The sequence below is a fragment of the Oryza sativa genome, chromosome 12 (assembly GCF_034140825.1).
Source record: "Oryza sativa Japonica Group chromosome 12, ASM3414082v1".
In the NCBI taxonomy this organism is placed as follows: domain Eukaryota; kingdom Viridiplantae; phylum Streptophyta; class Magnoliopsida; order Poales; family Poaceae; genus Oryza; species Oryza sativa.
The window spans coordinates 11,908,529-11,933,215 of NC_089046.1; the positions used below are offsets into that span (position 1 = coordinate 11,908,529).

General features: G+C 52.2%; 1 protein-coding gene and 1 long non-coding RNA gene across 3 annotated transcripts; one reads left to right on the plus strand and one right to left on the minus strand.

Moving 5' to 3' along the window:
- Positions 1–1,826: 1,826 nt before the first annotated feature.
- Positions 1,827–6,297, minus strand: LOC136354632 (uncharacterized). Of its 2 annotated transcripts, XR_010738190.1 has the most exons (3): positions 5,683–6,297; positions 5,294–5,359; positions 1,827–4,178 (listed from the first exon to the last, which is right to left on the minus strand). It is a non-coding gene; the product is annotated as an uncharacterized lncRNA (long non-coding RNA). The 2 variants fall into 2 exon arrangements; XR_010738189.1 differs by having other exon boundaries at positions 1,827–5,359.
- Positions 6,298–21,268: 14,971 nt separating this feature from the next.
- On the plus strand, positions 21,269–24,557 carry LOC4352029 (chromatin modification-related protein MEAF6). The gene is made up of 6 exons (NM_001424272.1): positions 21,269–21,668; positions 22,641–22,741; positions 23,366–23,435; positions 23,590–23,617; positions 23,700–23,757; positions 24,083–24,557. Exons 1-6 carry the CDS (start codon positions 21,516–21,518, stop codon positions 24,177–24,179), a joined length of 507 nt encoding a protein of 168 aa, NP_001411201.1. The 5' UTR covers positions 21,269–21,515; the 3' UTR covers positions 24,180–24,557.
- Positions 24,558–24,687: the final 130 nt, after the last annotated feature.

Sequence of the window (24,687 nt, forward strand, 5' to 3'; positions counted from 1 at the left end):
AGTGTGTTGGGTGCATTCGTGGCTAAAAATCACTTCATGATTTGCGCGGCGAACTTTTGTCATTTAATGCCAATATTTGCATATATTGGCACACGTGGGTGCGATGTTTTAGACCGGAACGAAAAAGTTCAAAAAGCACCAAAACATGATTTTTGGACATAGTGTAGTGTGTTGGGTGCATTCGTGGCAAAAAATCACTTCGTGATTCGCGCGGCGAAGTTTTGTCAATTAATGTCAATATTGGCACAGGTGGGTGCGATGTTTTTCACCGGAATGAAAAAGTTCAAAAAGCACCAAAACATGATTTTTGGACATATCTGAGTGTTTTGGGTGCTTTCGTGGCAAAAAATCACTTCGTGATTCGCGCGGCGAACTTTTGTCAATTAATGCTAGTATTGGCATATATTGGCACATGTCGGTGCGATGTTTCAGACTGGAATGAAAATGTTCAAAAAGCACCAAAACATGATTTTTGGACATATTTGAGTGTTTTGGGTGCATTCGTGGCAAAAAATCACTTCGTGATTCGTGCGGCGAACTTTTGTCAATTAATGGATTCTTTTGTCAATTCGAAAAATCTCTCAATTCATCTTCCTCTACTCATGTTAATGGATTCTTTTGCTGTGTCCTTCGGTTCGGCCAATGAGTACGAACCATGGAATCATGTTCTTGCCATGTTCCTAGGCTTGGCCATCATGAGTACAAGCCAAAGGAATTTTTCCTCTTTGTTGTGTCCTTTGTCTCAGCCAGCGCGTATGAGACAAGGAAGTTCGTTTCATTTGATGGCTTTTAACATGATTTCACACTTTTTTCTATGGTCCGGCCAGATGAGTACGGGCCTAGGAGTGGTTTCCATGCAAACTCTTTTCATGTCATCCTACCATACCCTCTGATTTGGTCCCGTTAGCGGATACAAGCCCAGGCGAGATTCTCGCTCTCAGGTTCAGTCCTCTACGAGCGGATACAAATCACGGATACAAACACAAATTTTGCATAATTCACCATAAATTAAACAAGCACTTGCTTTGGTCACGCTTCATGGCTTCAAGCCGTGCTAGTAGTGATAAAGGCATAGTGATAAATAAAATTAATTGAGCATACTAATTAGCACACTTATTTGCTAGTTTTGACATATGTTCAGCCATATTTCTCTAACAAGAATTAAAATAAAATGGCGTTCATTTTCTTTCCGTGGTCAGAGCTAGGAAATAGATGTACGCATGCATATATTTTCTCCTTCCATCTGTTCATCTACAAAATGATGGATAAATCATGAACTGCGCCGAGTTATGATGGTCGGCCATAAAATTAACCAACACTCACTTCGGTTACGCTTCACGGCTTCGAGCCATGCTAGTAGTAATACAAGTGGAGTGAAAATTATAATCTCAAAATCATCCGCATACATATATTTGCTTAAAACAATGTATACTCGCTACACCATATATAAAGTGCAGTATAAAAAAATCTGATATACGCACATGCATGCATCCATATACTCTGGCTGTGCATTCGCTATCACGTATAGTTTCTTCCCAATAGCAAATTAATCCATATATGCATAGCAAGCGACAACATCATGATAATCGACCATAAATCAAACAAATGCCCACTTCGATTACACTTGATGGTATAGTGCCGCGCTAGTAGTAATACAGGTGGGGTGGAAATTAAAATAGGCAATGCAAATTCGCCGTACCAAAATCCCATGCCGCGTCGATAATATTGGCGCTAAAGCAAATACTCGCCTGGCTATGCCTCGCGAATGCTCAAGAAAATTCTGCAATTTCTATATGTGCGCTACGTATAAAAAAATAAAGTCACAATGCCAAAAAAAGAAGCTATGTATAAATTTGCTACCATACACGCAGTGATATTAAAACCAACAAATTAGTGGGCATCTATAATACGCCCAAAATGAAATAAACATATAAATGGAAATCTACAGAAGATTCTACGGCTGCGACATCTGGAGCTTTAGGATAGATTTTTCTTTTTAGCCTTTTAGCAGTCATGTAATTTTATTTTCTTTCATGTTGGAATCCCTAATCAGGGGTTTTCTCTACGGAGATGTAATTAACAGAATTTCTATATAAATGTATGAATTCTGGAAGTAATGGACTCGCAATTTCTGATTTTTATTTATTTATTGCATTTAAATTAAATTGTCTCTAACGATTTGCGGATAACGAACCTACTATTACAACCATCCCGGTTTTCCCGGCGTCAGATTCTGGCACGCCCAGTGGGACCTACTTCTCCCCTCCTCTCTGAGTTCCAACATGTAGACCGCGAATATGAAAAAAAAAGGAGATAAATGCACATATCCTTAGTGGAAAAATTCACGTATTCAAGTGCTTCATCCAAAGCGCTCTATGAAATTAATATATGCATGCTATGGTCTTACAGGACCAGATGAAACGTCTGTTTATATATATGGTCGAGAAAACTAACATATGGTTTTCTTTATTTTGCAAGGATGTCTAAACAAGTTCAACCATTCGTCACGCTGCGCTTTGGCTCACTGTGGGTGGACGTTCCCATAGGTCCATTCCAGGTCGCCAACAGTGGCAGCTCCCTTCAGACCACTGCTGCATCGCCAGCTCCGGCGGACTATGAACAGGAAGTGAGCTCGGCGCCACAGGGCGGGTACATTCCTGTTCTATCCAAAGCTGCCAAGAGGAGGAGGGCAGCAGTTAAGGCAAGACAGGCTGCCTCACAAGAGCACTTCATCAAGGTGCGTGAGGCCGCTTCCAACGACTCGATGCCTCCTGGGTTTACCAGGGCTGCACCAGCCATGACCAGGGTGGCACCCGTCAAGACCAGGAGCTACGAAGCATATCCAAGGTTCCGTCGCACAACACTCGGGCGAGTGGACTGTTCGTGAGATACGGACGGGTCCGTCCAAGGCAGCGCCGCGTCGCCGAGCGTCCCCTGAGCCAAAAGGGATTGCTTCTTCTATGCCAAAGAAGAGTGCACTGGGGGCTAATGCATCCCCGGCCTGCGTGGCGGGGTCTTCATCGACTCCCGTGGCAGTGCCACTCAACATTGCCCCTGAGATGCTAGGGGTAGTGTCTCCCAAGAATTCCCTAAGCATATTAGGGGCTGCACCTTCAATGTCCACAGCAGCGGCACCATCATCTGCATCAACAGGTGTCGCGCTGAACCGCCCTCACCGCCTGCACCCACTTGATAAAGGGACGGCTGTGATGGAGGATGAAACGCACCATGAGCTGCCCTCAAGCAAGAAGAAGGGTGTAGTAGTTCTGCAAAGTGTCCCTACACAACAGCAAAGCTCGTCGCCGTCATCAAGCAAGCTCCGAGCTGATGCCCCAGAGTTCATCCCATCATCAATCAAAAAATCAAGGGCATCCCGGCGCAGGGCGAAGAAGAAGCGTACGCTCCAATGGGAAGGAGTGTACGTTTCACTTGGTGACGTCAGGATGGGTCATGTCGACCCAACCGTGGTGCCTTCTGACACGGTATCGACTGTTACTCCCACTCAACGCCCTTCCATGCAAGGATCTTTTTCACCATCCAAGAACCGACGTCGGCGACGCAATGCTTGTCGCACTTGGGTTGACTTCCCAGTTGCAACTGAAGCCAAGGAGACAAGGCATCAGCGTGAGAAAGTGTACAATGACATGATGAACAAAAGGATCAGAGAAAGCCGCAGAGGTCAAGCTGAAAGGTTTGAAGATTGGGCTACATTTATGGAAGCAACCATCTGCCATACCATGAAAGAAATGTTGCCGGGCGTTTCAACGTCCGACAATGGCATGGGCGGCGCCATTATGAGGCGCGCCGAGGCACTGGCCAGATGGCCAGAGTATCAAAGGCTTGTTGATCAAGAGCTGTGGCGACAAACCTATGTCAACCATGCTAAGCGCGTGTGTGCTAAGCGAGCAGCGCATAAGCAGGGAGAATTGGCAGCATGTCACGCCCGGAAATTCACTAGTAATTTCCGAACTTATTTATGCATAAAACCCTCATCCAGGAATCAGCCGAGGTACACAAACTGACAATTTAATATATAAATCCATCATAAACATACTTACAGAAGAAAAGAAAACAGCAGCGGAATTAACGGTCTAGCGATGGCTTCAGCTCCACTCCCATAGGCAGCTCAACTGGGGTATAAGCCAAACGTCTTCTCCTTCTGGATCTTTTTTCTTCAACTGAGGTTGATTGATTATTGTAAGGTGAGCATATGACATACTCCGCAAGCCACACAGCAAATGTGCAATTGCACAAGGATACCAAAGGATGGCATAATATAGGCTCATTTGCAAAAGCAGCATTTAGCAAACATTTAAGAGAAGTAAAACAGTAGAGTAATTAATCAGAAATTTTAATCAACACTGAATAGCACACCCATGCTGCTCAGGCCCAACCATCCTGAACAACCATACCCGGCTGTACAGATCTAACTCCAAACTACGAGCTAAACAAATTATTACCAGTTATAGCATCAATAATTATTGTGAGAGGTGTGAGACTAATCACGAAAAACATTGCTCAACCCGCCCATAACCGCGGGCACGGCTATTCGAATAGTTTTACTCTGGCCAGAGGTGTACCATTGTACCCACAAGACACGATTCCACACATATTGCCATGCCCCGAAGTACCACCACGGCACTGCTAAGGGGAAAATCGTGACAATACCCTTCGCACAACACAACTCACCACAGTGCACCATTCCTGGATCATAATCTCCCCCCTCAAAACCAGAGGCAATGGACTCCCCAGCGACCCCCACGGACTTCTCACCGCTTCTCAGTCTGGCACCCCGTAATGAACCATGCTATACAAAAGGTAAAGCCGTTGCCCACGCTGGCTAGTGGTTGGCATGGTTAATGTCTCACAACAGTAGCTCGCAAATCGGTCCTTAATTGTCATGAGCACAACCATCAAAACCATATGCTCACAACCCACCTTTAATCAGGTTTTAATTATCAATTAATTATCTTAACACGATTAACCATCGTGAGCTACCATTGAATATAATCATAAATAATAATGTAGTGTGATTCATCCCCTTAATGAGCTAATGTTTCTAAGCATGGCTAAGCAATTATACATATAGCATCTAGCTGAACCAATCCAATAATAAGGTCCACGCTAATCAAATTATAACCCATAGGAAAATAAAGTCATCTTCGGCCATTAATTAATTGGGAAAGGCTCACCACCCGATGACATTCGAAAATAATGCATAAGTTGAAATAAAACATTAGCTTTAAAAGGGTTCAACATGCTCAAAGGGTTGTTTGGGATCTGTGTGACTTGCCTTGAGCTTCCGCAAAGGCTTCCGAACGTTTCTCAACGAAAACGCTCTCCTCCGGAACGTCGAAAACTAAAGTAAAAGAACAAAATCAACAAAACAGTACAAAAACAAGCATAAACAGTACATGTGGATATTTTTAACATGTATATCTTGATTTTAGAAAAATTTAGCAACTTGAACCACTCGAATCCGAGTTACGATGATTTAGTTATGAATTTCCGAAGTTTAATCGATTTTCAACTAATAGAGAAAACTAAGAAAAAAGGATTAATGACGTCATCGCTGACATCATCGCCGGCCATGGCACGGCTTCCACGCGACCACCGGCAAAAGAGGGCTCGATTGGGCTAACCGAGGACACCAACGCGAAGAGGACGACAACGCGAACTCACCGGTGCAAAGAACAACGACGGACGACGACGAACGACGGCCGGCGACGAGGTTCGACGGCGGCTCGGCTCTGCTCAACGACGGCGACGGTGCTCCAGTGGTCTTCGGCGGCTGCGAAGGGGCGGCCGAGGTACTCCTCCTCCGCGCGCACCCGACGGCGGCGACGGACGGCAACGGCGACGGCTACCGCGGCGGCGCGACGCGGCTGGAACGTCGACGCGACAGCGGCGGCTAGGGCGACGCGGCGGCGGCGCGACGGGCCACGAGGGAGCTCGGGACTTGGGGCAAACGGAAGAGGACGTCAAGGGGATGCTTTATATAGGCTTGGACTAGAGAGATCCGACTCCATACGAGAGGATTTGAGCCGGAAAATCCGAGGGTTAGTTTGGAGAGATAAACTCGAAAACGAATTTGATTCGGTTTATCCGGGCAAAATTAATCTCCGAGAATTTAAGGGAAAGGGAGAGGATAAGGTGGAGATGATTTCCCCTCAACTAATTTTGCAAACGGAGCACGGGATGCGGTGGATTTGGTGGAGGAAGCGGCGTCGGCTAAAGGGCACAGGACGGCAGCTCGGGCTCTGTCCAAGTTTGAAGACGACACTGTAGCAGGGACGCGAATTAGACTTTGACTGCGCTTCTTTTCTCTAGCCCGATTGAAAGAGGGTCATGAAATGGACTTTGGGAAAGAGAGGGAGATGGGCTGACGATGACAGATAGACTTTTCCAGTTTCAGCCCGAAAAGCAAAAGGGGAATTTTAATTACTTTTCCAATTAAATTAATCACTGAAATGATCTTTGATTTGTTAAAAATACTTCCAATGCTCAAATAATTTCAAGAAAAATCCTGAAAATACTTGGACACTATAAGTATTTAACAAGATTATAATAAGACCATTTAATGATTAATTTAATATGTGGATAATTACTGAAATATTCTTTGTATGATTAAAATTAAGAATTGAGCTCCTAATTCCCGAGAGTATAATTAACCACGGAGAATTTAATAAAAATTAAATCCTTCCATGCTTTATATTAAGGAAATTTTATTTCCCACATTTAACTTCTCTTGTAAATTAATGAACATTTAATATAAATTCTAATAATAATTTATTAAATAATTTATAAATCCTGAAACGAAAATCAGGATGTGACACATCACGAGCAAGCTCCACGTGCAGCAAGATACAGTGGGTACCTATGTCCTCATCAAGCCATGGTCAATGAGTGTATGAGGTGGGATCGACATCACGCACACCGAAGAAAGGTTGTAGCCGACTTATAGTCTATTATTGTACATGCTATTAGCTTTTTATATTTGAACTTGGAATGTAGTATCCAAAATAACTTTGGGGGTGTGTAGATCCAGGAGTGTAAAGTTTTTGCGTTCCACATCGGGTATTATATAGGGTGTCGCATGGGGTGTTCGGGCACTAATAAAAAAACTAATTGTAGTATCCGTCAGTAAACCGCGAGACTAATTTATTAAACCTAATTAATCCGTCATTAACAGATGTTTATTGTAGCACCACATTATCAAAATCATGGAGCAATTAGGCTTAAAAGATTCGTCTCGCAAATTAGTCGCAATCTGTGCAATTAGTTATTTTTTTAGCTTATATTTAATACTTCAAACGTTCGATGTTGTCGAGGGAAGACCCTCGATCGCGCGGAGTCGCGTGACCCCCCTTTCGTGAGTTCGGCCGGGGGCAGAGACTCGTCTCTCCGAAGTCGCGTGTCCGTCCCTCCGATCCCCGGTTAGCTAGCACACAAATGGATTACCCAGGTTCAGGCTGCTCTGGAGCGTAATACCCTATATCAGTGAATTTTAAAAGGTTTCCCTCGCTCCCCCTCTTTTTGGTGGGCAAGGTCCTCCTTTTATAGCTTAAGGGGATACCACATACGCCGTCTCTACCCTCCCCCTCCATCGGAGGGAGGGGAGGGGGCCCTTCTCCCTACTGCGACCGGGTTTCAACCCGTGCCTTTTGCTGGAAGCTAAGCATCGGTCGGTCCTTGAGTGGGGCCCAGCGCCGTCTCCCGCCTGACACGGGGGGCAGCCCTGTCATTCCCTCATAAACGAGGGAGGACTTGCGGCAGCCCTGCATCGAACGCCGTCCGGATGTGATGGGGCGTACCTACCGCCACTCCGCGGAGACAGAGGCGACGTGGGGGCACGACCGCCCGTCCAATCGGCCGTGACCGGCAATAGACTGGTCACAGACCGGTCGCATCCGACTGATAGGGGTCGGTCGGGCGCGCCGCACGTCTGCCCCCGCCGCATTGAATGCAGCGAGGGACGGTTGGGGCGCTGCACATTTATGGCCGCCCAGCCTGGACTCCCCTCTCACACTTCCCCCCGAGGGAGGGCCTCGGGGTAAAACGACGGGAGAGCCCGAGGGGGTGACGTCACCCCGGAGGGGATGTCGTCGACCCCCGAGGCTCTCCCCTTCGCCCTAGTGACTCACGAGGTATGTGGGTGGGACCAGCTCGCAGAGCCGCGTGGCTGGAAAGGGAAGTAGCTCTCCTTTACTCCACATACCCCCAGGCCCATATCTCCGACAGTAGCCCCCGGCGCCATGTCAGACGCGGGCTTCCTGGGACCGGTCTGACATGGTGCCTCACGACCTCCCCAGCTGGGATTGTGGACCCGGCGGGGAGTTTAAAGGAGTATTGCCGAGCGGCCAGATTGGCGGGCTAGCCATAGCGGCGGTTCGGTCGCCTTTGATCGCGCTAAAGACGAGGATGCTTGGGACGCGATAATCGGGGAATTGGTTAGACCACGCCTCGATTACTTCGCCCGCTATTCCTACGGCGGTTGTGGTGACGGTTCACTCAGCTTGTGCTCATAACCGTTGCGCATTCCACCTCGAGTGCGCTGCTGATAGGCGCACTAAAGGTGGGACGCGGACACGACGGGCGACATGGTGAACGGGCGCGGGAAACGGAGAGACAACTGCGGACGTGGGGGCAATTTTGAGGGCACGAAACGAGGAGGCGAGCGCGGATGAGGCGAGGATTAAAAGGGAGTGGAGGCAGGGACCTCTCCTCCTTCCTTTCGCCAACCGCCGACTCGTCCTCTCGCTTCTCGAACCCTAACACTCTCGCCACTCCACGCAGCTTTGCGCGCCACGCCTTCCGCCACTGCCCCGCCGGCCACCATGGCTCAAGACAAAAGCGACACAGTGCTGCCTTCTTCCCGCATCTCGGCAGACAGACACCTTAGCCTCCCCCGCAAAATCATGCCGGACGGCGCCGTCGTGAGGGCGGGGGAGTCATGGCCGCGGCCGCGATATCCGGAGCGGTCCGTGCACCTCTTGTCCTTCGCCATGGCGGGATTGATTCCGCCTTTCTCCCGATTTTTCCACGAGGTTCTGGATTTCTACGAAATCCATGCCTTGCATCTCGCGCCCAACGCCGTGATGACACTGAGCATCTTTGCGCACCTGTGCGAGATGTTCATCGGGGTGCGATCGACAATGCGGTTGTTCCAGGCCTTCTTCGTCCCGCAGCTGCTACAGGGTGCGGTGGTGGGGGGATGTTACTTCCAGCCCCGACCAGGCACGGCGGGGCAGTACATCGAGAGCCACCTCCGCAAGAAATGGGAGGACTGGAAGAAAGACTGGTTCTACACCGCGCTGCCGGATCACCCACGACTTCGAGTTCCCGCCGGTCCTCCCGAGAGATCCGCCGCATGGCTGGCGGCTTCGGAGCTGGGCGAGGAATATGACGCGGTGTGGGATCGTCTCAGGGGCCTGCGAAGCTGGGGCCTCACAGGGGCAATGGTCTTCGGCGACTACTTTCGCCGCCGTATCGCCCCTCTCCAGGAACGATCCCGTGGCGCGTGGGAGTACACCGGCCCCAACGACCCCATGCGCACGCATGCGGGCGAGCGCTGGGACTGGGGCGAGGAGGACGCCAAGATGGTGATTCGGCGGGTGCTGGGCCTGGACTCCGCCGAGCAAACACTGATCCCGGATGGGATCCTCCCCCTCTGCTGCGACCGCGACCGGGAGAGCATCTTGGCCGTAATGTCGGTCGTCGGCGCCGGCAGGGGCCGGCCTGGCCGAGGGGGCGCTAGCGGTGGTGGCGACTCACGGGCGCCCGGCTCGGGCCGCAAACCCGGAGACGACCCGGCAAGTGACCCGAAGGGGAAGCGGAAGGCGGCCGAATCTTGGCCGCCCTCTCCCCCGCGTGGAGGAGGCGCCGAGCGCGCGACAGACCTTCCACCGGCGGGTCACAAGCGACCTGCCGGGCCCGAGGCCGGTCGGAAGAAGAAACGGCTCCGGAAGATAGGGCAAACGGAGCCGTGCCGAGGGAGCTACATCGAGCCCCCGAAGTGGACCTTCAACCGTCCTCCCCGCAGGTACAAACGCTGGCGCCCACTTCGGTGCTCTTACCTAGCTCGGCCTCTTGTTCCCTCCCTTTCTTTTTCTTTTGTTAACGCGATCTGGGTTCCCTTGTAGCGATATTCCTTCTCAGGGGACCTCGGGGTCGGACCCCTCGCGGAGGACGAAATCCGCACAACCGGAGCAGTCCGGGCCTGGCCAATCCAAGGCCGCGGGGTCTTCGCAACCTCGCGGTGGGGTCCACAGGACACGTACCGGGCCTGATCCCGAGCGACCCTTAGCCGGGACTCGACCTACCGTGGGTGGCGGTGGCGTCGACGCCCCTCCCGGGGGCAGCTCCGAGACTGGGGTCCGTGCGGAGCGCCGCCCAGGATCGGTTGGTGCGGACGGTCGCGAGCCCGAGGTTGAGGTCGAGGCTGGGGGCGGTCCTGAGCTCGAGGCCGAGGCCGAATCCACCCGAGGACTGGAAGCGGGGGACGAAAAGAACAGCCGCTCCCCCTTGCGTTTGGGGCGCCCTCGGGGCTGGCCTCGCAGAAGGGGGGCCGAGAGCAGCCCCCCGTCTCGCGGGGGGTCCAGCAGCACTCCGTCGTCCCGGGGGCGAACCGCGGGCTTTTCTTCCCCATCCCTGGTGAGCATGGAGCCACTTCTGCAGGTGCTCGCCGCCACCGACTCCACTGTCCGGGAGGGGCTCAATACCCAAGTTCAAGCCCTGGCGGAAGAACGGACGGCCCTGGATGCCGAATGGGCTCAGCTTGTGGCGGACCGCGCGCGAGTCGATGAGGGGTGCCGTGCCGTGGAGGACATGGTGAGGGTGGGGCGCAAAAAGCACCAAGCCCACCTAGCCAAAATCCAGGCGCGCGAGGAGGTGCTGGACTCTGTCATGCGGGAGACGGAGGAGGAGCGGCATGCGGCGCTGATCGCCTCGAGCGCCCTGGACGAAGCGCTGGGCGATATCCGCCTTCAGTACGAGGCCCATGTCGAGGACCTGGCGGAGAGGGTCAGGAATGCACGTGGCACCCTCGACGCAGCCGCTGCCCACGAGCGGCGAGCAGCGGAGGCCGACGCCTCGTTGCCGGCCCGGACTGCGGCACTCGAGGCTGAACGCAAGGCCTTGGACGAAGAAAGCGGGAGCGGGGGTGACGATAGCGATGAAGACTGGGACAACATCGTCAGCGGCGCCGGCCTCGGAGGGCCGGGCACCCCGTGACTATCCGCGCCTTCAATTCCCTCTTGTTGTGCGCCCGTAGCGGGCACTTCTTGTATTTAAGCCGTCGCGCCATCCTGCCTTGTTTTGCAATTGAAACTTCCTTAGCTCCTTTTCCCCTTTCGCTTCTTCTATTCATTGCTCCTTCCACTGAATGTCTTTGAAACAGAGAGAACAAAAAACCAGGGGAAAACGGGATAATCAGTCCGTGATCGAGATGCCGCTTTGACCCCATCCCCCCCTCGGGCTTGTTCTAGCGAGATGGTGAATCCGCGTTTGGTCCAGGGCACCTAAGTGGTGATGGGCAAACCCACTGCTCCGAGGGAGCCGCCTAGCGGGACTGGCCAGACCGAGGCCGCGTCGACCGGGGGTCGGGGACGGCCGTGTGTAGGCCCTTCCGATCCTCCGGGGTTCGACGCAACCCGGGGCATGGCCCGCGTTCGTGCTCCCTTTCGGGGTTTCCAGGCCGCCTCACAGCACTTAGGATTCAGAGCAAACGCAGATTACCCCTTAAACCAGGACAAGCCAGAGGAAGGGAAAAAAACGGTCTTTGGGTAAAAGTACACAAGAATTCATTGCTTGTAAGAGGAAAAAAGGATACACAGTGGTAGCCCCCGGCCAGGCGCGCACAAACCGAGGGGTTGTGCGGGGGCTGGCCCGAGCTCCAAGAAAGCAAAAAAGTCTCGATATTATGGATAGAAGCGACGGAGGTGTTCGATATTCCAGGGGTTAGGCAATTCTGTGCCGTCCTCCATGGTTAACCGAACGGAGCCTGGCCGGGGCACGCAGATCACTTTGTATGGTCCTTCCCACGTTGGCGAGAGCTTGCTCAGCCCTAGGCGCGACTGAACGCGGCGTAGGACGAGGTCGCCAACTTGCAGTGATCGGGCCCGGACGTGGCGCTGATGGTAGCGTCGCAGGCTCTGCTGGTAGCGGGCGGCACGCAAGGCCGCTCGCCTTCTCCGTTCTTCGAGATAATCGAGATCATCGCGGCGAAGGTCATCCTGGTTGGTCTCGCTGTACAGTGTGACGCGAGGCGACCCCAGGGAGAGCTCGGAGGGTAGGACCGCTTCGGCGCCGTACACCAGAAAAAACGGCGTTTCCCCGGTGGCGCGGCTTGGGGTGGTCCGATTTGCCCACAACACGGCGGGCAACTCCTCGAGCCATGAGTCCCCGTGCCTCTTCAAGACGTTGTATGTCTTGGTTTTTAGGCCTTTGAGGATTTCGGCATTGGCTCGCTCGACTTGGCCGTTGCTCTTGGGGTGGGCGGGCGAGGCAAAGCATAACTTGATGCCCATGTCGTCACAGTAATCGCCGAACAGCTCACTGGTGAACTGGGTGCCGTTGTCTGTGATAATGCGGTTGGGCACTCCGAACCGAGAGGTGATGCCCCTGATGAATTTGAGGGCAGAATGCTTGTCGATCTTGACGACAGGGTAAGCCTCGGGCCACTTGGTGAACTTGTCGATGGCGACGTACAGGTGCTGATACCCGCCTCGAGCCGCTTTGAAAGGTCCAAGGATGTCTAGCCCCCAGACCGCAAAAGGCCAAGAGAGGGGGATGACCTGCAAGGCTTGGGCCGGCTGGTGGTTCTGCTTGGCGTGGAACTGGCACGCTTTACACCGCCGGACCCATTCTTGGGCATCTTGTAATGCAGTCGGCCAATAAAAGCCTTGCCGAAAGGCTTTCCCGACTAAAGTTCGCGAGGCCGAATGGGCCCCGCACTCGCCCTGATGGGTGTCGGCTATGAGCTCGATGCCCTGCTCTCGAGAAACACACTTCAAGAGTATCCCGTTGGCGGCACGCCGGTAGAGGGTCCCTTCTACGAGGACGTACCGCTTAGAGATGCGCGCAAGCTTTTCAGCTTCTGCGCGGTCCTCAGGAAGAGTATTGTCGTCGAGATACGCCCGGACATTAGTCATCCATGCGACTTGGCGAGGGGGGTCGGGGTCGACCCCCTCGGGCCCCGGGGGCGCGGAGGGGGGTCGGGGTCGACCCCCTCGGGCTCCAAGGGGCGCGAGTTGGAAGGAATCGGGGCGGAGGGCATGTCGTTGGAGCCCCTCGAGGGGTTCGGTCGTGCTGATGGTTGGACAAGCCTTTCTTCAAAGGTCCCCGGGGGAAGTGGGGCTCGCGCCGACGCAACACGCGGCAGCTCATCAGCGAGTGTGTTGTCGCGCCGGGGCACGTGCCGGAGCTCGATTCCGTCGAAGTGGCGTTCCATGCGCCGTACTTCGCGGACATATGCATCCATTTGAGGGTCGGTGCATTGGTACTCTTTGGATACTTGATTTACGACCAGCTGGGAGTCACCTAGGACCAGGAGACGGCGGATGCCCATTCCGGCTGCCGCCCTCAATCCTGCGAGGAGCCCTTCGTATTCTGCCATGTTGTTCGTGGCTCGGAAGTCGAGCCGAACGACGTATTTGAGGACGTCTCCGCTTGGCGAGGTTAGTGTGACTCCAGCACCCGCGCCTTGAAGGGTGAGGGAGCCGTCGAGATGCATAATCCAGTGTCCGCCACGAATGTCGGCGTTTGGGTCCTCTTTCTCTTCGGGGGAGGGAGGGGGTTCGGACGGAACAGGGTCGTCCACTGGGGCCCATTCCGCGATGAAGTCAGCCAGGACTTGACTTTTGATCGCGTGCCGCGGTTCGAAGTGCAGGTCGAACTCAGCCAGCTCGATGGCCCATTTTACCACCCGTCCGGTGCCCTCTCGGTTGTGCAAGATTTGGCCGAGAGGGTACGATGTTACCACGGAAACCCGATGTGCTTGGAAGTAATGGCGCAACTTCCTCGAGGCCATCAATACGGCGTAAAGCATTTTCTGGGCCTGCGGGTACCGGGTTTTCACATCCCGAAGCGCCTCGCTGACAAAGTAGATGGGCCGCTGCACCGTTCGGGCGGGCCGGTTCGTGTTGTCAGGGGCGGATGATCCGGAGCGCGCCTGCTCGGGGGCCCCCGGGGGATTCCGGATTATCTTGGGATCACAGGGCTCGGGGCCTCCTGCCAAAGCCTCGCCTTCTCCTCCGGGGGCCTCGGGGTCCTCCCGGGGGCTGGGGGCTTTGGGGGACGAGGGGCCATCACGAGCCGGAGGGACCTCCTGCTCGGTCTCCTCGCGTTCAACTACTAGGGTGGCACTCACCACGTGGGGGGTCGCAGCCAAGTAGAGTAGCAATGGCTCCTCCGGCCCCGGGGCCACCAGGATAGGGGGAGAAGTGAGGTAAGCTTTCAGCTGATTGAGGGCTTGCTCAGCTTCCTCCGTCCATACAAACGGCCTGGGGCGCTTGAGGAGCTTGAATAGGGGCAGCGCTCTCTCGCCCAATCTTGATATAAATCGACTCAGGGCGGCCATGCATCCAGCGACACATTGCACATCCCTGAGCTTGCTGGGGGGCGCATCCTCTCTATCACGCGTATTTTCTCGGGATTTGCTTCTATGCCTCGGGAAGAGACTAGAAAACCGAGAAGCTTGCCCGCCGGCACGCCGAACACACACTTATCGGGGTTCAGCTTTACACGTGTGGACCTAAGACTATCGAAAGTCTCGGCCAGGTGTTGCAGCAACGTGTCCTGGCGGCGCGTTTTTACCACTAGGTCATCGACATACGCCTCTACATTGCGCCCTATCTGATTACTTAAAGTAATTCGAGTCATGCGCTGAAAGGTAGGGCCGGCATTTTTTAACCCAAAAGGCATAGTTGTATAACAAAAGGTGCCTACAGGAGTAATGAAGGCAGTTTTTTCTTCATCTTCCCTAGCCATGCGAATCTGATGGTACCCAGAGTATGCATCTAGGAAACACAAAAGGTCGCACCCCGCAGTGGAGTCGACTATCTGATCTATACGTGGTAGAGGGAAGGGATCTTTAGGGCATACCTTATTGAGGTCTGTGTAGTCGATGCACATCCGCAGCTTGCTGTTGGCCTTCGGGACGACCACCGGGTTCGCCAGCCACTCCGGATGAATCACCTCGCGGATGAAATCAGCCTCCAGGAGCCGCGCCACCTCCTCCCTGATGAAGGTTTGTCGCTCCGGGGCTTGACGCCGCACTTTTTGCCGGACAGGTCGCGCATCCGGTCGCACGGCAAGGCGGTGCTCAATCACCTCCCTAGGGACCCCGGGCATATCCGACGGCTTCCATGCGAAAACGTCAGAATTCGCCCGCAGGAAGGAGATGAGCGCGCCTTCCTATTTGGCGTCCAAGGTTTCGCCAATCTTAGCGGTTTTGGACGGATCGTCGCCAAGGGGAATCTCCTTGACGGGCACCTCGTCGGCCAAGGTGAGGCGCTTCTTGGGGGCGCGGGACGCGGGGGCCTCCGGGGCCTGCGGCCCCGTGGCCGCCGCCAGGTTGTCCGCGCGCTGTTCTGCACAGGCGAGGGCGACTTTGACATCACTAAAGATGGTGATGGGACCGGCAGGACCCGGCATCTTCATCTGGAGGTAGGCGTAATGGGTGGCGGCCATGAACTTTACCAACGCGGGTCTGCCCAGGACCGCGTTGTAGGGCAGATTGAGATCCGCCACATCGAAGTCGATCCGCTCGGTGCGGAAATTGGTGGAGTCGCCGAAGGTTACTAGGAGCTCGACGTGACCAAGCGGCCACGTGTGTCCCGGAGTAACGCCAATGATTGGCAGCGACGGTTGGAGCTTCATCCCCGGGGCCTTGAGCGCGTCAAAGGCAGCCGGGGAGATGATGTTCAGACTGGCCCCGCCGTCCACCAGCACACGCTTCATCTTGACGTTGTGGATAGTCGGGGAGACCACCAGGGCCAACTTCCCTCCCCGAGCGAGTACCGTCGGATGGTCGCTCTGGTCAAAGGTGAGCTTTACCTCCGACCAGCACGCCTTCCGGATCGCCTCATGGGTGGGAACAGCGGCCAGAAGTTCCCGCCTCATAGCCTTGAACCCTCGACGAGAAGTGCGAGCGCAAGCCCCCCCATCGAATGTGGCGACGGTCCCTTGGGGTATCTAGAAATCCAGATCCTCACCACCTCCGCCATCGTCAGCGGGGGCCTTGTTCTTGGCCTCCTCTCGCTGGTCACTGGTTGAGGTCATGGGAGCCTTGCCCTCCCGTCGACCCTGCCGCTTTTCCTCATCGGCCTTTCGGAACCACTCGGCCAAGTTCTTGACGAGCGGCAGTCGGTGAGACTGTGGCGGTAAGTGTTGTGCCCCGAACACCACTTGTCCGCCGACCGGCCTCCGCCGGAGGGGGTGGTGGAGCTCGGCTTATCGCCGGTAATCTTTCCTTTGCGCGGGGCCCACGTGGGCCCTCTGCCGCAAGGACATGGCCCTCGTCATCGGAACGGGCCGGTTTCCTCTTGCCTCTCCTATCTCGCCGCTTAGAGCGAGGGGCAGACTCGGGGGCAGCCGCAGCCGCCGCACCGGTGCCAGGAGAGTTCCAGGCCCACGCCTCCTCCTTCCGGGCCACCTTGTCCGCCAGCTCGAAGAGCTCGGCGGTGGTCTTGGGCTCCTTGGAGGCGATCTTCTCCAGCATGCGGTTATGCCGCACGCCGTTCCGGAATGCATACACTACTGCGTGGGCTGGAATGCACGGTATGGTGTGGCGGACCTGGCAGAAGCGCTGTATATACGAACGGAGGGACTCGTCGTCCTTCCGCCGCACAGCATGCAGGTCCGCTTCTTCCCCCGGGCAGGGATATGTCCCCTAGAGGTTTGTGACGAACTGCTGGCATAGATCCTCCCAGGAGTGAATGGAGTCGGGGAGCTGGGCCATCAACCAGCCACGCGCCTGACCCTTAAGGGCCATGGGAAAGTAGTTCGCCATAACCCGGTCGTCACCCCCTGCCGCCACGATGATCGTGGTGTAGATTTGGAGGAACTCGGAGGGGTTGATGCTGCCATCATACTTCTCCGTGAGATTGGGGCGAAACTTCGGGGGCCACCAGACATTCTGGAGACTCGCAACGAAAGCCCTACAACCTGCCCCTCCCAGGGGTGAGCGTGGGGGGAGGGCCGCCTCGCGAAGAAGAGCGCGGCACTCCAGATGAGGAGGCACCTTCCCCCATGCGGGTAGCCCGGCGCTCGTCCAGGCGTCGCTCGATGTTGACCCGAGCATCCTGCGCCCCGTAGAGGTCATCATGACGCCTCCGCCTTCCCGAGACCTCCGATGTCGTTGGAGCCGTGGATCGCCTCAAGGTTGTGGCCGATCGACGGGCCCTTCTCCTCGCCGACGAGGAAAGGGTAGCCGGGGTACTCGATGTACCTGTGGCGGTGGATTGGCCACCCGTGGCCAACTGCCGCTGGGCAGCGGTGACCAAGTTGGCCACGTCGTCCAGCCAGCGCCGCACGGGGGTCTCCGGCTCCGGGTTCACCTGGGGATGCCGCAGAAGGGCGCCCACCACCTGAAGCGCGCCTTGGGGCGAACCACCGTCTCCGTAGTCGAGACGGCGACGTGCTCCGACGCGTCGCGACCTCCCTCCTCCTGGGGGCGGGGAGAGGGCCGTACCGCTTGAACGGGTTGGATCCTCCCTCCGCGAAGGCTCGCGGCGGGGAGGACTTTGAGAGCCATGGCGATGGTGACGAGGGTCACGGTTTTCGCCCGAATCCCCACTCCCAGACGGGGTGGGGGTAGGCGCCACCGCTTCCTCTGCTTCCAGGACCTCGACCATGGCGGTCTAGGGCCTGGTCCGACCTGGGACGGAAGGAAGCGACTTCTTCTCAAACGCGCAACTGCCCCCTACTTGGCGTGCCAGCTGTCGAGGGAAGACCCCCGATCGCGGGGAGTCGCGTGACCCCCCTTTCGTGAGTTCGGCCGGGGGCAGAGACTCGTCTCTCCGAAGTCGCGTGTTCGTCCCTCCGATCCCCGATTAGCTAGCACACAAATGGATTACCTAGGTTCAGGCCGCTCTGGAGCGTAATACCCTACTCCTACGTTTGGGATTATCAGTGAATTTTAAAAGGTTTCCCTCGCTCCCCCTCTTTTTGGTGGGCAAGGTCCTCCTTTTATAGCTTAAGGGGATACCATATGCGCCGTCTCTACCCTCCCCCTCCATCGGAGGGAGGGGAGGGGGCCCTTCTCCCTACTGCGACCGGGTTTCAACCCGTGCCTTTTGTTGGAAGCTAAGCATCGGTCGGTCCTTGAGTGGGGCCCAGCGCCGTCTCCCGCCTGACACGGGGGGCAGCCCTGTCATTCCCTCATAAACGAGGGAAGACTTGCGGCAGCCCTGCATCAAACGCCGTCCGGATGTGATGGGGCGTACCTACCGCCACTCCGCGGAGACAGAGGCGACGTGGGGGCACGACCGCCCGTCCAATCGGCCGTGACCGGCAATAGACTGGTCACAGACCGGTCGCATCCGACTGACAGGGGTCGGTCGGGCGCACCGCACGTCTGCCCCCGCCGCATTGAATGCAGCGAGGGACGGTTGGGGCGCTGCACATTTATGGCCGCCCAGCCTGGACTCCCCTCTCACACTTCCCCCCGAGAGAGGGCCTCGGGGTAAAACGACGGGAGAGCCCGAGGGGGTGACGTCACCCCCGAGGGGATGTCGTCGACCCCCGAGGCTCTCCCCTTCGCCTTAGTGACTCACGAGGTATGTGGGTGGGACCAGCTCGCGGAGCCGTGTGGCTGGAAAGGGAAGTAGCTCTCCTTTACTCCACATACCCCCGGGCCTATATCTCCGACAGATGTGATAGGGTGTAACATTTTTGTGCAGGAAACATGACCTTTGTTTTTAAGACCGGATGGAGCACTTTGTTAGGCGGTTTGGGAGTTTGGAACTTGTGCAAAACGGTGTGTTTTAAAAATTAAAACCATTGCTCTCGTACATACCAGATATTTATAACTAACGGTCGAGAAGTTCAAAATGTGTCCAAAGGTTGAGAAGTTTAAAATGTATCCAAATCAACATATTTTCAATATTTGAGGGAGTAACGTGATATAAGACCATATATTTATAACTAATGGCCGATAAGTTTAAAATGTGTCCAACGGTCGAAAAGTTTAAAACAGGTCCGAAGTCCGAACCTCGTGTTTCAGGATATCTACAACGAATGCTTGGGTCGGGACGTAAGGTTAAGGGCTTGTTTGGTTGGTGCCCTCAGCTGCATGCCTGAAGAAAAAGTGCTGCTTGAAATCTCCCTGAGATCTTGATGTGTTCGGCCTGATCAGGCAAGCCTGAGATTACTCTGTTTGGTTGCAGGTCTGAGGTCAAGCGTGCCTGAGCTGAAAACACAACCATTGAATGACGTTTATTATGTGAACAAAGCGTAAAAATATAATACGTATTCATTTTACAAAAGTAATCTCTCATCTATATACACTAGCAGTCCATCTAATTGCACGATGATCACAAGTATCGCTTGCATCTAGTTGACATTGAAGCTTCGAGCAGCAACAATTGAACGGAGGATTGGGCAAGGGGTTGGTGCGGCATCTGGGGTGTCGGCTACTCGGCTGCGCAGGCCAGCAGGATGGATTAGCAGCGCTAATTATCGGTGGCTGTTGCGGCCTGGAGTTCTGGCGACCAAAATGGGTCACCTGGCTCAGGCTAACCGCAAGTCAGAAGGAATCAGGCCAGGCAAGGGGTAGTTGATCTCAGGATAGCAACCAAAACAAGGTTCAAACTAACCTCAGGCTTGTCTTCACTCAGGCAAGTTCTTCTCAGGGCATCAACCAAACAGCCCCTAAACCTCTCTTAGTTGTGCCAAAGGAAATTATGGAAATTTTTAACACGGCTATAATGGCACAATATTGACAATGAAAAATACCCATATAAACACAATTTTGCCTAATTGTGTTACCTACTATAGAAAACTTGCGACTGTAGTTTCACACGAATAACGTTCTCGTGCAGGTGGGTGGGCCACCGGTCCATGCAACAGTAGCCGTGCCGGCCCGACACGGCCCAACACTTCCTTGGGCCGTTCTGCCCAAGACCTGGCACGGCACGGCCCGGCCCATTACAGTTGCCGTGCCATCAGCGGGCCCGAGCTATGCTGGGCCGGGCCGCCCATTTGGCCTGCTACACATAATGGGTAACATAGTAAATCTGAGCTAAAGGTGGAGTACTCGAGTATCTCTTCCCCCTTCCCTTCGCGTAAAAGAGAAAAAAAAATCTCCCGTCTCGTCGTCTCATCCGCTTCTTTCGCCATTCGCGGCTGAACAGGGGAGGGGAGGGGGAGGGTCGCCGATCTCCATCCGGCGAGCAAGGGGATCCTGGTGAGCATCCGCATCCTCTTTCTGATGATTCATCTCTCTCTCTCTCACCGGGGATGCTTCTGTCTTGGAATTTGCTTGCGTAAACCCTAGCTTCTCTTGTAGATCTGGAAGAAGCTCTTCTCTTAGTTCCAGAGCCTTTAACCTTAATACAAGTAACAGTTTGAGTTTGTTTGTTGTTCCCCCAAAAGTTTGGGGGGTTCAACTGAACCCCCATGTCCCAAGTTGGATCCGCCCCCTGTTATTTCACTCATTTCACTAATTTGTTTACATACAGTGGAATAATGTAGCATTTATTTTTGTTATGCACCGTTGTAGATCTGATGAGAATTCCTAATGCTTAAAATTGCCTGAATAGATATAACGATTAATTCTTGTTTTCAAGGAAGTTTCACCATCTATGGTGATAATGTCATTCTGTTATTACAGAGGTCAATGTGTTGTAGATAATAAGTGACATAGGTTGTATCATTTATTTCTTCTATGCTCAAGGTCCTGAACTGTTGTGCATGTTTCATTTGTTGCCCCCCGAGTCATATTATTTGGCGCGGGATACTTCAGTACTTTGGATCAAATAATCGTGATGGGAAGGAGTACATAGCCAAATGCTCTTTTCCCATTGTAATGCACGGGCAACTAACTAGGGTATGGACATTATCTCATGTTTGTGGTCATGATCAAATCGCTCATAAAACATGTGCATCTTAGATTATAGGCAGAAATGTATTCCAATAATGTTATTTGGAGTGAAATTCATCCCTCAACAGAAAAAAATTCTGCTAAATACTCTATTAACCTTTTCTGTGTGATACTCATGGGTATGTATGCATTGATTGCTAAACATTTTCACATGTGCATTTGACAGCTCAGGTGGCAGCAAACAGGAAGCTTTCTCCATTAGAAGGAATCAAACCGATCGAGAAGGATCAAACCAAGAAGAGAAAGGATCCTACATAGTATCTTGATACTGGTTACCTTGGCTAAGAGGACCGATCGTACTATTGGAGAGGAGGGGCTAAGTCGTCTCCACAACAGTGAACTGTCTCCGAGCCAAAACAGAACGAACGCCCAAACAGGCAAACCACGAACTCGAACCCTAGAAACCCTGACCATGGACTCGGGAGGCGGAGGAGGGGCATCGCACAAGGCAGCGTCGGGCTCTGCACCCTCGGGGGCGGCGGCCGCGAACCCCACGGCGATGCTCTCCGCCCTGATGAGCAAGCGCGCCAAGCTCCAGGAGGAGCTCCGCTCCATAGAGCGCCAGGTTAGGTCTTACACACTGTTCCCTGTCTCTTTTGCGCCTCTCTCTCTCTCTCTCTTGGAATTAGGGTTTTGTATAGGAGACCATGGATTTGTTGCATATATGTTCAGATGGCAAGGGCTTGCCATTGCTCAACATGCGAATGAGTGGTGCGAATTTACATTGCTGCGGATGGTTGTAAAATTGGAGTTGTGGATACCTGTAGTAGCCTGAATTTATTGTTCAATCTTTCTTAATGCCTTGGGAATGATAGAAATATGAACCTATTTGGAACCAATATGCTGGACCAGTGACCACTGATTGTCATTTCACAGAGAGGATCAGTTGTGACGAACAATTTGGATAGAATTAGGAGGAAGGGAAGAAAGTATCAATTTGATATTCTTGTCGAATATGACCATTCTATTTCTTGTATGTTGTTCTTTGTGCCTGAGAACACTTTGTTATTCTAAGGTAAAAAAGAAAATCAGTTAGCTACAACCTGAAAATTCCATCTGTTCTTCTATCCTCGAGTTAAAATGTGGAGTTTCTACTGTGTCTTAGTCAGAAATTATTCGCAGCAAGTATCAAATGAGCTACTTCTATTCATAGTATTTCAAAGTTACACTATGTGGTCCAAATTCCAATATATGTTTGTGATGGTGAATCTTGGTGTGTCATCCAAAATCATTAAATAAGAGGAGCGTTTGGTTTAGTAGAAACCATAATCCTAAAAAGGGAGGAAAGTGCTATTGCTCTCATATCAAGTATTTTAATGGCACTGATATGTGTGTTTTTTTTAGAAAGAACAAAACAGTCGCTCTTTAATACCAGGAACAACACATGATCTATAATGTCAACCATCTTTGCTTGACTTTAAGGGGAAGTTTTGTATATGATATTAAACACTCATAATTTAACAAAATATCTATTCATGCTTTTAACAGAATTGTTCTTATACAACCTGCAAATGATGTTTATGTCCATATGTTGCAGGTTTATGAAATGGAGACAACCTACCTACAAGAGTCTAATCAATTCGGAAGTGTGCTAAAGGGTTTTGAATCATTCTTATCATCGTCAAAGAACACTTCCAAGTAAGAAATCTTTATTTTCTTAGACTGCTACGCCCTTTACTATTTGGAGGTCTTCATTCATTTTCTTTTGACATCCCACTGTATACTTACCAGTTCGAAACCTTCAGAATTCATGCCACATTCTTTGCTTACTTTCAACTGTTGATTGAATGACCTACTGTCCTTCCCTTGAACTTTCTACCAGCCTCTGATCACATATAATTTAGCTAATATTCGGATGAATAATTTATAGTTATAGATATTGAACAAAAGATCCTCTGATCACATATAATTTACTAATGATCAGATGAATGATGTTGAACAAAAGATCCTCTGATCACATATAATTTACTAATGATCAGATGAACAAAAGATCCTCTGATCACTATAGTGGCAGTGGCAGGTATTATACAACAGATTCATAACCCAAAATATGCTATGATAGTGTTATGTCAGTTTATTGGCCAATTGCAGGGGTGCTCTATATGCACTATCTAGCATCACCAAGGGAGGGTTGGATTTATGATTACCATTGGCATAATGTTGCGTGTTCATTATTCTGCACAAGCAAATGTTTTATCATTTCTGTTCTGCTAATAGATCACACAGAATTAGTTATGACAGTTTCTATCTTATTATTTTCAGTCTCAAGCGCTCCAGGAAGTTCCAGGCTGATGAGAGGCTGTTCTCCCTGTCATCGGTTACATCTCCAGCGGTATGACTAATGATCCTAAATCCTAATGCACTGAAAAGCCCGTGCCCCTTTTTTAATCTTTTGGTTTGCTTTGATTGATGATTGTTATTCCCCCTGTGCTATACTGATATTTGTGAGTTTGCTAATACATACCATTATTTTCTATTCATTCCAGGTCGATGAACATATGGCTGGACGAGATGGTAAGTTCTCTTTCTTGTTTTCATTAAGCTGAAACCAGGAACAATTGAGACTCTGGGCTCAATACTAGCTGCATCCTGGCAGATGGAAGAGAATATGGATCAGGTCGTTCGAAAGGTGCAACCACTCCTGCAAACGGGCAGTAAGTGCTCAGATTACCTTTGTGGCAAAAAATGTGCTATCCTTATCAGCTTTACATACATCCTTGCAAGGGGCAGTGTTTGTCTAACACTTCTTTATATTAAAAAAAACAGTGTTTCTAGGAACAACCCTTTTAGCCCTTGTTTAGTTCCAAACTTTTTCTTCAAACTTCCAACTTTTCCATCACATCAAAACTTTCCTACACGCACAAACTTCCAACTTTTCCGTCACATTGTTCCAATTTCAACCAAACTTCCAATTTTAGCGTGAACTAAACACACCCTTAGTAGAATTGCCTAGTTCTGACCCCTCGTGTGTTTGGACAGAGGAAAACCAAAGAAGGGAGGTCGCCCTGGAGGGAGAGACGGCAAGAGAATACGGCCATCAAATGATCCAGATCTGGACGACGAAGAGGACTTCTAACTCGACATGTTGTAGGCCTAGCTCAGTGATGATTTAACCTTGCTAGACTCATGCTTCGAATCATTCTTTCTGTATTGTAATTTTTTTTTAATCTTGTGTTGCAATCCATGGCAAGCAAAGCCTTTTCCCCAGGGAGTAGCCTTGCTCATCTAGTCATCTTATCGTCGGCATTTGCCTGTGCTTGCATTTTCTTCCTTTTCAACCCACCCCGGCGTTGTCTGATTGTCTCCCGTTTTGTAAAGCAGTAGCAAGTTAATTAGACGGTGATAATTTCTGTTAACTCTACTGTAAACAACGTTGCTATAGATTCCAGACTCCAGTGAGACGAGGATGAGACTCCAGCGAGACGAGAATCTGGATTGGCCGATTCTTAGTACCAGAAAAAAATGTCTCATCCGATTATAGGTTTTTATATTTTGGAACGTGTAGTTGCTAGCACACCGCCGCGTTTGCCAGGGCCAAGGTGGAGTTGAATCTGTGAGTTCACCTGTTGCATTGCAAGACAAGC